Source organism: Corapipo altera, unplaced genomic scaffold, assembly GCF_003945725.1.
Source record: "Corapipo altera isolate COAL_440 unplaced genomic scaffold, ASM394572v1 52b, whole genome shotgun sequence".
NCBI classification, from domain to species: Eukaryota; Metazoa; Chordata; class Aves; order Passeriformes; family Pipridae; genus Corapipo; species Corapipo altera.
Window position 1 is genome coordinate 1,099,701 of NW_020884922.1, and position 12,283 is coordinate 1,111,983.

The following is a 12,283-nucleotide window of genomic DNA, read 5'->3' on the forward strand; positions in this document are numbered from 1 at the left end:
AATTGTACCTAGTCTATTAAAAAAAAATTTGATTTCACAGGATGTATGTGGGCAGCCAGAGTAAATGGCCACACAGCTAGAAGTGTCTGAAGAAGCTGCGGTACCTTTTATTAGTAGAGGTTTATTTTGCATCTTGCTCTTGAAGCCAGAATTCAGATCACCTCTAATAGGCACATCACAGCTTTTACAACTCCTAAAAGGCTAGAAACTGGTCAAAGCAGTGCAGCTCAGACACCTGCACTGGATGTCTGGATTCTCCGCGCAATCTAAGAGGAGAAGGAGGTGCATCTGAAGAGCAGTTTGGGATGCACTGAGATGTCATTCCCTCCTGAATTATGAGCAGGGGGCCCAGCTGCCTCCCAATGGCCTTTCATAGCACCCACAAGCTGAGCTGCAGAAAGACATTGTGAAGGAAGCAGTGAGCACCAGTGCTGAGTTCTTGCCCCTCTCCTGGGTGAGACCTGCTTATTTGGACAATAAGACAAAGATTCAAGTATTTGCACTGTGAGTAAGGACATCTACACTCCAGGGCCTCATCAGACTTGAGACTGCAGTGCTTCTCTAAGTGTCAGGAAAGGACACTTTATCCACTAAATTTAATCCATTAAATTAGGAAGTACTCTGCAATAGGATGACTTCTGTGGCGTTTGAATCCCTGTGCAATCACAAGGACGAAATTTGGGGGCAAGAGGAGAGAGAGAACAAGACTCCTGAAACCCATGACATATGCAGTGTCCTGGAAAAGAAGAGGCCTAGGTTCTGAAATCCTTAATCCTGCCCTTGGTAGGTACAGTGCCCAAAGATCCTGTAGCCCAGAGAATATAAGCACCGTCTGGAGATGTCCTCACCAGCCAGCAACAGTCTCTTCTTGCTCATTTTTCCACCAGTTTCACGAGTCTCAGGTTCCTCTCTGCGTCAAGGGCCAGCATAAATCTGGATCAGTGTTGTCAGAGCTCTGCACTAGGGCAAGGTTTGTTTTCCCTTAGGCAAGGGAGGATCAAGGACTGGGTCCTTTGTCTTCTACATGGATGATCATACTGGTAGGCTGGAAATGACAATAAGATTTAGGGTCTGTCCCTCCTCTTCAGCCATGACCCAGGTGAACCTGTGCTGCTACCTGGTGGTGGTAGGTGAGACCTGTTCACAGCTACCAGGTCAGGACCTTTCAGGTACTTTGATGAAGGCTCCAAGGCACCTCTCCAGAACCTGATTTTGATGCAGTTGCAGGGAGTTGGCCCATACTATGGGATGCTCCTTATCCTTGTGGTGGAGTTAGATGTTGTGGCAACTGTGTTGAAGTGAAGTAATCTTTACACTTTGAATGCCTCCAAAGTCAGGGTAGTGAACAGCCTGAACGCTGTCATGTATTTGTGTGTCTCAGGTCCACCACGTGCCTCATCAAGGCAGGTAGTTTAAATGTACCTGGTGACAGCAATGTGAACAGCAGGTACCTCAGAGATACCAACAGAGATACCAATAAGTCATGTCCTGTGTACTTCATGTCCTCTCTCCTCTTTGTGCACTGGCTTAGCCTTGGAAAGGTAGGCACAATGTGCCATTGCACTCCCAAACTCATTATAAAGTCAGGTTCAGAAATTCACTTCTGATAACCTGACAATGACCTGTAATGATATCGGGGGAAGTGCGTATGAAAAGGCCAAGCATATGTAATTTTTTCCCCCAGGATCTCCTTCCAGCTGTCCATGGCTTAGGAACTTCTTAAATCTAAGGAAAAGTTAATTGAAAGCTGGTCAGCAAAGAAAGAAAAAGATAGGAGTCATGTAATTACTCCAACCAAAATCTTAAAGAGTATTTTCCGTCCTTTACTGCTTCACCTTCCCTTACAGTTACACATCTTCGTTAATAAATACATCTCTGTAGTATTCTTGGTTGAAATGAAAATTTTCAAGATGTAATTTCTGCTCTAAGATGCTTTTACCTGCCAGTTTTTCTCCTTTTCCAGAAGAGCGATATGTGAGCAGTGGTATACAGCAGCTGTTGGTGCAGAAACAATCTGTAGTGCAGAAAAGCAGACATTCTCTGACTACAGATGTCACCATGACCAGCAAATAGTCTTCTTGCCAAGACTGCTCCTGAGTTTTGAAAATCCTCAGAAAAATTAGACCATTCATCTCCACAGCCTCATAGAGGCTGCAGTGGCTTGCACAGTATAAGGCTGCAGGCTTGCAGAAGCGCTGTCTGTGCTTCTGCTGTTTAGGAGGTTCCCCTTGAAAGCTAGAGATTTCCTCCAGCAATGGCTGAATGATGCACCTGACCCCATCTCCACCCATTTCTTACCCTGCCCTTTGCAAAAGGTAGATGACAAAATAACTGAACCAAGCTCTGAATTTACCTGCAATGATTTTGATGTCTCTTTTCCAGATATGTGCATTGCCACTGCAATTTCTCTTCTTATGATTCTCATCTGTGCAATGGCTACATATGGTGCATATAAGGTAATTATATTTGCTGAAGACATGAATCAAATGAACTACACAACTCCATAGAAACAAAATTAATAAAAATTCTTTCTAACACTTGCTTCTTTAGTTGTTTAGCTGAAAACTGAGAGGGGGAAAAAAGGAGAAGTAGAAGAGACAGCAGAACTGATTGCTTAGATCAGTGGTACCCCAGGGCCCCCTGCTGCAGGCAGCAGAACTGCCCAGTTGTGTTGACTGTCTGCAGTTTCAAAGAAGCTCTGGGCAAATGGTGAATTCAGAGAACTGAATCTTGTACCTATCAAAGTTAAGGGAATTTTTTCCCATTCACCTTCCAAGCCTGTGGTTTGTCCCAGCATTAATCCTATTAACTAGGAGGGAAAAGTATCATGTGGTTTCTAAATATCCTAGTGTAATGAGTTGTGGGAGTTGCACTGCAGTTCAGCAGCCAAACTGCCTTGGCCAGCCCTTTAGGCTGAATGTCATATTTCTTTTAGCTGATTTAATACTGCATAATGTCAAATATTCCTTAGATTTTAGTGTAGAAAAACATATATCCTTCTATTTTAACTTGTGGCCGATGAGTTTCTAATTTATTTCCTTTCCGTTTTTAGCAACATGCAGCTTGGATCATCCCATTCTTCTGTTATCAGATCTTTGACTTTGCTCTCAACACGTTGGTTGCCATCAGTGTACTCATCTATCCCAGCACAATTCAGGACTACCTCCATCAGCTGGTAAATCACTTGATGTTCACAAGCCTCTGGGGTTTTGGGGGGAAAAAAAACCTGTCTGTTTGTTCTGTATTTCTGGCCTGTTAACTTCCCATGCAGTCCTTGAGAAATTCTCTCAGTCCTTGCCAGTCTGAATTCAACATCTTTGCAAGGTTACATTGCTGGCTTACTACAATATTTGAGCAAAGTTCTAGAGTTTTGTAATGTCATGGAAGCTCTCAGCATCATTTCATTTAGAATAAGATTCATGTTACAAGATATAGATAATAGGTAATTGGTTTTGCATTCAGAGTTATTGTGTTCCTATCCAGTACCTTATTTTTGGTGCTATTTCAAGAATGTTTTGTTGCTCCTTTTAATTTATTTGGTAGCTTTAACACATTTCATTAGGCAAGAATTTGATTGAGTGTATATTTGGTTTTGCTAGAAAATATTTCGGCTTCTGTCTTAGGCCCCCTTCTTGCCATGGTCTGCTTTGACCAAACATCCATAGCCAGTATTGCATAAGTGTACGAGATATGATTGCAACACCCTGAAGTAACGAGGAGACCACAGCCTCTGTCTCATTACAGAACCACGTGCTATGTCCAGCAGGGTTCATGTGGAGTTGCAGAGCTCTGGAGAAGCCAGTGCTGCAACTGTCTCTGAAAATCTGCCTTGAGAACCCAAATACAGATTAGCTTGGCTGTGAACTTTGTTGTGTGGATGGAAAGCTAGCTTGGCCAGTATAAATAACAGGTAATGAGAAACAGCAGGCAGATAAGTAGCCACACAAATCTTCAGGAAGAGGCAACGTGTCTGTTATCCTTCATCTTATTTAACACCTACCTGCATTCACAGCTGATGGTACACTTGAAGAGAAGCTGAGGAATAAATCAAAGGGTTCTCAGAAGTACGAGTGGAAAAGAGCAAATTGCGGTCATAGTTTAGTGAGTGATTAAGCTGGCATTGCCACTGCTGGAGCCCTCCTGCCCATCCTTTACCTAGTCCCTCACTGCTGCATCAGGGCCAGCCCTGCCCTTGTGGCAGCACAAGCATCTGTGTGGCTGCAGGAGCTCTCCCCCACTTCCCAGAGCATGAGTCATAACCAGGTTTCACTCTGTCACAGACCATGAGGGGGGCAGGAGCAGGCTGGGAGCTGTGCACTTAAAAGCCTCTGCTGTTCTACTGGAAATCTCGTGCTGCATCTAGAGCTGGCCCACTATAGAAGGGCAAAGAGCAGCTGATTCTCTGAAAGTGTCTGCTAAAACACCACTGTATTTCCTGCAGATAAAAAAATAACAGGCCTTTCTGTATCAGAAATAGAAGGAGCAGGCCTTGGAAGGGATTGGGTATGGTGCAGCAGAGCACTCTGTGATCTGTATTGCTGGTCTAGAGTGTTAAAATCTCTGGTTGCACACATCTTTGTCTTGCTGTTGTAAATCGTTTTCTGTACTGATAATGAAATGCTGCAGGACTTCAGGACCGCTAAACTGTCAGTGCTCAAAAGGGCAAGGGGGATTTCCAGGATAATTATAGGCTGATTAGCCTGACATTGCTACCAAGCAGAATAATGACAGAAGGGCTGGGTCTGAGAGGAGAGTCAGTTGATAAAGAATTAGACCAGAGGAAAATGATTAATGACTGCCAGCACAGTTTCATGGAAAATCAGTCCTGCAGGCAAACTCATTTTCCTTCGCTGACAAGATTACTGACTTCATCAATAAAGATAGGCAGGGACATAATGGAGATGTTTGACTTTGCAGCATGATGCTCAGAGCAACAGTGAAGCACTAGATCAATAACAGATGTATCACATGGATTAGGAGAGGTTAGCTGGCAGACTGCAAGGGGTCGTGGTCAAGCCAGCCATCTGCCAGTGAGTTTCTATTTTGGGTAGAGGAAGGTCTCCAAGAATCAGCAGTAGATTTCATGCTCATCCCGACTTCCATTAATAATGTTAGTACCCAAAAGGCCCTTCATAAAGGCTAATGTCAGCCTTGAGAGCTTCTGCAGGCTCATTGTCTAGAGGGATCAAGTTCTTTGGTGGGAGGTTGTGAGCAGGAGTCTAATCTGGCTGTTCTGTGTCATCCTCTGACAGACCCTACCCTACATTGCCCAGAGTGGGCTAATCTCTACATTTCCCAGTGGCAGTACTTGTGGCTTTTCCCAGCATATTTTTCTAATATACGCTTCTAATAAAACACATGGCTGACACAGTGAGCTAGACTGACTGAGAGCCTGAGTTCAGCCATTAATGTGTGCCACATAGATAAATGCAAAGAAATGTAAAAGCATGAAGAATATAGATGACCGTACAGTATGACAACTGTGCCTGGGATGCAGTGACCCTGTAAGCAGCCTAGGGAACTAAGTGCCAAAACTACAGCCTCCAAGTTGTTTTGCTGTTTGCAAAAGTTGCTGTTGGGGTTTGTGAACAGAAAAAAAAGAGCAATTAATGGTAATGGAGAGGAGAGGAGACTTCCCTTCTCATCTGGTGACATAGATTTTCTCTGTCTATTTATGGAGTCTGGTTGTGAAAAACAATGCTTAAAAGTCAGAGAACATGCAGGAAAGTTCCTAAAAAAAACCTATATAAAATCTGGATATATTGTAGTATCATGAGACAATTAGCTTTTCCTGCTTCATTTACTGAAAAGGGAGACCAAGAGGTAGTGCCACTGGAGTTTTTATATGCAAAATAATGAGGTATTAAAAGGCTGTTTAAATTAGATGTGAGGCATAATGAGCAGCTAGCAGCTAAAAGCTAGTCCAAGTTAAATTCATTTAGAAAGAAGGATTAGTTTGTATTTTATCATTCATATTGGAGATTAGTGATGTGGAAAAACTACCAAAGACCTATGATGAATTTTGTGCAGTTAATGTCACCCGTTCAACAAAGTTTTGAAGCTGTTATGCATGTAATCAGTCTTAGCTGTGATCCTGAGCACAAATGACTCCACAGGAGCCCCTTGTACCCTTCCTTGGAAGGGCTACGTCGTTTGGCAAAGGTTGTTACATTTGGTTCAGAGTAAATACACTCAGTCTGAGTGGGCAAAAACAAAGGGGAGAGGTGAAGATCCCATCCACTGTTACCAGATACTCAAACACATGATGGAACTAAATGCAAGCTTGTCAAATTTTCAGTAATAATGCTATCAATGCAGTGCTAGTTCTGAGATACAGAACTTGTTTCCCTACCTTTGAATAATACTCATGGTGGATAGGTTTGTCATCTCGAACACTGTGTTTAGAGCAAGACCTGTGGTTAATACCCCTGACCTTGTAGTGAGACCTGAGTCATCCAGTTGGGTGTAATCCTTCCTGGTGATTTATAAATAAGCCATAGAGTCGTCTTGCCCCTTGCCCCCTTTGCAGTGGTCTGCCAGGATAGGCAGGAAGCAAGGGTTGTATTTCTTCCTGGCATTCTTACAGTTTCTGTTGCTCTAAAACTGCTTTGCATTTGGGGAATGATATTTTAGGGGGCACAACTCCATAAGGGAAATGAAAAATCCCAATCGTTCTTCAAATCCATTATTGAATATTTGGATGAAGGTGTGCATTAGGTAATGGAATACATTTGGCAATCTCAGAGGAACATTTTTTCTTGCTCTAAAGGTGAAACCCCTGTCTTTTTAACCATTTCTACTTCCCTTCACTAGTATATGGGGTCATTACCTGTTTACTGTGGTTCACATCTGCCAGATTGCAGTCTGTCAGTGATGAGTTACAAGCTACTGTGAAACCCTCCATGTACTTTTAGCAAGATGATTAGCACATAATCAATAAGCTGGACAGAGCTCTAGCTGAAAATGTTGCAGTTGTGTTCACAGGGTGTTTGGTAACATCAGCCTACACTGCCTTCTTCTTTCAGAGGAACAAGTGTCTTTGGGAACTTTTTGTTGCCTTTTGGTACCCAGTTGCACACAGGTGTGCCACTGAATTTCCATAGATAGCAAGAGCATCTCAGCATAAAGGGTCATGTAAAATAAGTAAATGTTACAAATCTTACATTTTATGTGCTTTATGATGATTGCGTGATAAAAGTTTTGAAGAATTATGTTGGACATCTTGGTCATTATCATTGTCACTTGAAAACCAAAACCTTTCACATACAGCGAATCCAACATACGCGATATAAAAATCATTTTGGTTCTTGGAGCAGTAGAGATCTAAAGCAGTTTGACCTAAAGCACATTTCTTTCCTTTAACCCCACTAAATCTTTGATATAGGGGCTTTTTAAAGCCTTGAAATGAAACACTTCATCTTCTGTCATCTTATATAACAGTATATGAAATGGTTTGAAGCAGAGGTGCAGAACAGGCTAGCCTGCAACTGTGTTATGAAAACTTTTTTTTTTTATTAAAGTACAGGACTATGACAGTTCATCTAAACAAAATTTCAAATTGTATTAAATAACTTTACTGTGGGACTGCCTGCAATGCTGCTGCCTAACAATTCGTGTGGTATCAGTCATGCTTTTAAATCCTAGGGGAAACATCTAGAGAACATGAAAGAGATTAAACCTAAAGAAATTTTTCCTATAAACTAAAGCTTAAAAAAGAAATATCCTTTCTGACATTTTTAATGCCATTTTGTAATTCCAAGGAAGTAGTACTAATTTCATAGCAGAGCTTTAAAAATTCTCCTGACACATTACTGTTTTCTTTCAATTTTGTAAGATCCTGATACTTGGAGGATTGCAACTTGGGACGAGAATCCACACCATATTTTAAAGTGGATTTTTTATGGTCCAGGAGGAAGGAAGACGTGAAAGGTTATGCAAGGAGGCTGAGGGAATGAAAAATGGCTTTAGCCTTTTTCATTTTATTCTTCTTGCACATTTGTACAATATCAATGCAGTAGAAATGTACTTTCTATGCAAGTTTTAGATTCTTTTTAAGTGTGTAATAGAGCTTTGATATATATAAGCAGTAATTTTTTAAAATTAAATGTGTACCAGGTATATTATTATGCACGCAGCCCTCTCCATGTCCACAACAAGGTTATAAATGACAATTTAGTTATAACTTCAGCAGGCCGGTTCAACACTACTATAACTACATTTTGTTTGGATAGCAAATTTCATCATGTTGTGCTGCAAAATCACTCCTGTATTTCCAGTGACAGACTTGATTTTTCCCACCCAGACGTATTTCAGTCTCAGCTTCATCAAACCTTGCACAACATTTGACACTGATCTTTTTCTAGAAGTTGCAGCGCTGAGCCCAGTATCTGAAACCTTTCTAGCAGCAGGATTTCAACTACTGGTCTCCCCACAGGAGAGCAAACCCCCAGCACAGGAGCAGAATTTCTTGTCCCCCCTCATGCACCTATATCAGCGTTTAAGCTTATCACTGCAGTCAGTGGAGGGCAATGGGTCTTTGATTTGTCTGAACCGCTGTTGGTACAAGTTTTCCATGAGAATTAATGAGATTCTTGGAATGGCTGCTGCTCTGGGAAGACCCCAAGGGCTGCCTTATGACACCACTTCTAGGGTGATCCCTGAACCGAGTGAGCCTGGAGCCAATCAAGATGCTTCCTACCACCTTTCCTGCTTCTTTGCCAAAAGCTGCAGGTTTTATAAATTGGTTTTCCTTCAGTACTGAAGGGGGTTGTAGTTGTGAGTTAAGATCAGACTGCTCATAGACTGGTCCAACCCAGTTAGCAAATAAAAGGGGGTTTCTTCCATTCTGACCCCTGGGCTATTCGTAGAAGCCTTGAAAGCCTTGTCTCCCAGATGGAAAGCCTGGAAGCTCCAGGAGAGACCAGCTTCAGTTTTCACACCCTGCACCAAGATCTCCCAGGTGGGGAGATAGGTAGGGGTGACTACCACATGAGCACAGCACTCTCCACCTCACTGGGGCTTGCTTACACCTCGCATCTCTTCAGATAGAGACCCAGAAAGCTAAGCCTGAAGGGGACAAACTGCAGAATTTGTTCCTCATGTGCTGTCCTGGCTTTGCTGAATTACTGGGTTTTTTTGTCTGAAACAATGACGCTGATACAAGGGAGTGCCAGGCATTGCTCAGCAGCATGTCTTTCTCCCAGACTTGACCAGGGTTCATGGCTCTAGCAGATGTTCCTGCTTTTCAATGTAGTGGAAACTTTCTTCGTTGTTTTTCTCCCTCCTCTTGGCCCCATGCAAATCCCATTTAAGTTGATGTCTGGAAACAGGCCAATAGATTATGGCCAAGATACCAGAAAGCAGTCATCCAGTCTTCAGGTGGTGACTGTTTCCCAAAAATCATTGTGTAGGAAGACCAAAGTCTTACTGGGAATTTTTTATTATATTCACAGACTAGTTTGACTAGTTTTTTAATGGTAGGTCAGTACTGAAAAAATCATTTGGGGGCAGTTTTACTGTAACTGTCCTTGACTGACTGGACTTTCTAACTTTCTAACTTCCTTTCATGGCCTCCCTCTTGCAAGCAGGAGGGGAGGTTGGGGCATTGTTTTTTGGCATATACTCTTGCTTTCTTGGTCTCTGAGTGACTGCCTTCACTATATTTAGGATAACCTTCTATGGGAAAAAAGAAGCAGCAACTTACTGAATTATAGCAAGCTAGTGTCCTACAAAAGCTAGTGTCCTCAACAAAGAAGATAATGTGATAAAAACTTCAGCCATGAAATTCAGTACAGGAACAGAAACATTGCTGTCAAGAAGCGGAAAATGTGCTTATGTAACGTTTATCTGCAAACTGTTACAGCTGCTGTTGATGTTAACCACTCTGAACAGTTCATGGAAGCGCTAAATAAAGAGCTATTCTCAGTAGCAGCTGTCCAAAAAAAAAGATAATTTCCTGATGCACTGGGCTGAGTGCTGGCATAAGGGTTATTAAGGGGTTACTCTGGATTTACACCATCATTGCCAAGAATACAGTTATAGCTTGGTCTAGTTAATTGTCCTGACAAGGATGCAGAGCTGGCCTGGTTAAGTAATTAGACCTGTAAGGGAAAAGGGGGTTGTGTGTGGAAGGAACTATTGCATTCAGTTATAATGAGCTACTGTTGCAGTGGAGCTATCTATTGTGGAGAAACTCTGTCTGTGAACAATGGTTTATTCTAACTGAAACGGGAACTTGTGCCTTGCAGTATTTCAAAACTGTTTGGAACATTAATTATAAAGGGTGCGTTTTCTTTAAGCAATAAATACAGTAAAACATTTTTATAGGCTGTTTTTCAGCCAGTGATCCTAAAGTGTTTCACAACTGTAAATCAGTAGAGCGTGTGCTAAACGAGAAGACTAATTTTGTCACCTCCATTTCATGTATAAGGTAGCAGAAGGACCTGGAGCACATTTCAATTTGAAATCATGATGTGGCTCCCCTGGAGGACCCGTGCCTCCATGGGACATGCACTCAGATAGCAGTATTAACAAATACTCCTGGAGAAGTAGTCCAAATTTAGCCAAAATAAAATGGAAAAGAATAGACTCAATGTGTTTTGAAATGTCTTCAAATATTTAGGTGAAAGGATTATGCTGTCCAGTTTTTCCTGCTTTGACTTTGTGGAAGGAGCTACCATTGGTCTTTGGCAACCAGTGCCATTATAATGGTTACTCAGTAAGTACAGGACTTGCCTGCTGTTTCCCAAGATGGCAGGTTTCCTGCTGCAAAGCTCCCAGTCCTTTGCTTGTTTGTGTCAGGTGCAAACCCAGTGAGCGCTGAGGAAAAGAGAGCCCACACCACATCCAAAGCAAAAAGCAAATCCCTCAGACCTCCAGGGAACCTTTGACAGCCGAGTCTTTACAATGCCTGTTCCAGCCAAACTTATTGAAACTGGTTGTTGGTGCAGAGCTCCCGATTTAGTAGATCATAGAAAGCTTTGTAAGCTGTTAATTATAGAGTACACTAATTGAATGGCTCTTAAATGACTCGTGAGATTAACTCACAGTGTTTTGCTTATTTTTGCTTATGCAGCCCAACAATTTTCCCTACAAGGAAGAGATTATGTCTGTGAACCCTACGTGTCTGGTTGTGATTATCCTCCTTTTCATAAGTATCATTTTGGCTTTTAAGGTAAGTGCATTACTGTGTATAAAGTCTAATTCTGGTCATGGGTAGAATGTCCCCTGCTGGGAGGTCTGTCTTTAGAAACATCCAGGGACCTACAGCCCAGGCAGCCTGACAGGTGTACAAAACAGCTATAGACATCATGGAAGAAAAGCAGAAAATCTTATACAAGAACATACAGGCCACAATAGGGAAGTGTGATGCTTGTAGGAGGAACTCACGACTTGTGAATCCTTTGAAGGAGTGGGTCATCCAGTGGACAAGGGAGAACCTGTTGATACAGGCTTCTTGGTTTTTCAAAAGGTGTTTGGCAGAATCTCTCATCAAAGGTTTTAAAAAGCACCCTTAGATATGGAGGGAGAAGAGGAAAGGTCATCTCACAGACCGTAGCTAGAAAATAGAGAATAAGGATAAATCATCAATCTTTCCAACATTGAGACCCACGCCACTTGGTACATTCATTAAAGATCTGGGAATGGGAAGGAAATCTAACAGCAACATTGTTTTTGCAATGTCATTCAAAATATAGAAAACAATCACCCAAGAAATCTTTGCAGAAGGATCTCATGGCATGGAGTGACTACATAATGAAATGTCAGAGAAACTCAGTGGTGTTAAATTCTAAGTAGTGGGCACAGAGGAAGCACACTCTTGTTTCGCAGACACTGCAGTAGAGTCTGAAGTAAGCATGACCACCTGAAAAAGGGGTCTTGTAGCAGTAATAGATAGAAGACGTGAAATCATTAGCTTACTGCTTATTTCTGGTCAAACAAGTAAATCAAATGCTAAGAGTATTAAGAAAGGAATAGAAAACCCAAAAATATAAATTGTATCATTTCTTTGCCAGTTTTGATGCCTACCACCTCTGGAAGCAAGTATTCCCTTCTGGTGCCCTATCTCAGAAAATATTTTGTAGAGCAGGTAAATAGTTCCAAGGAATCCCTCCTGGGAGGAACAACGTAAAGAACTGTCAGACCAGGCAGCAGAAGGGCACAGGGAGTGAGGATTTTTTTGCTGTTAGCAAACCTTGGGCGAGAGGGCTGGAGGTGGCAGGTACCAGGAGAAGGGGAGATGTAGCATCACTCAGTGGAGCTGGAAAGGGCCCATGTGAAACCA

General features: G+C 42.1%; 1 protein-coding gene across 1 annotated transcript in view; it reads left to right on the top strand.

Moving 5' to 3' along the window:
• LAPTM4B (lysosomal protein transmembrane 4 beta) overlaps positions 1-12,283 on the top strand; it is a 52,514-nt gene that overhangs the window by 14,554 nt on the left and 25,677 nt on the right. The window contains exons 2-6 of the mRNA XM_027656972.1: positions 377-504; positions 888-970; positions 2,383-2,456; positions 3,053-3,175; positions 11,075-11,173. Coding sequence (XP_027512773.1) covers positions 377-504; positions 888-970; positions 2,383-2,456; positions 3,053-3,175; positions 11,075-11,173 — 507 coding nt within the window. The remainder of the gene's footprint in view (positions 1-376; positions 505-887; positions 971-2,382; positions 2,457-3,052; positions 3,176-11,074; positions 11,174-12,283) is intronic.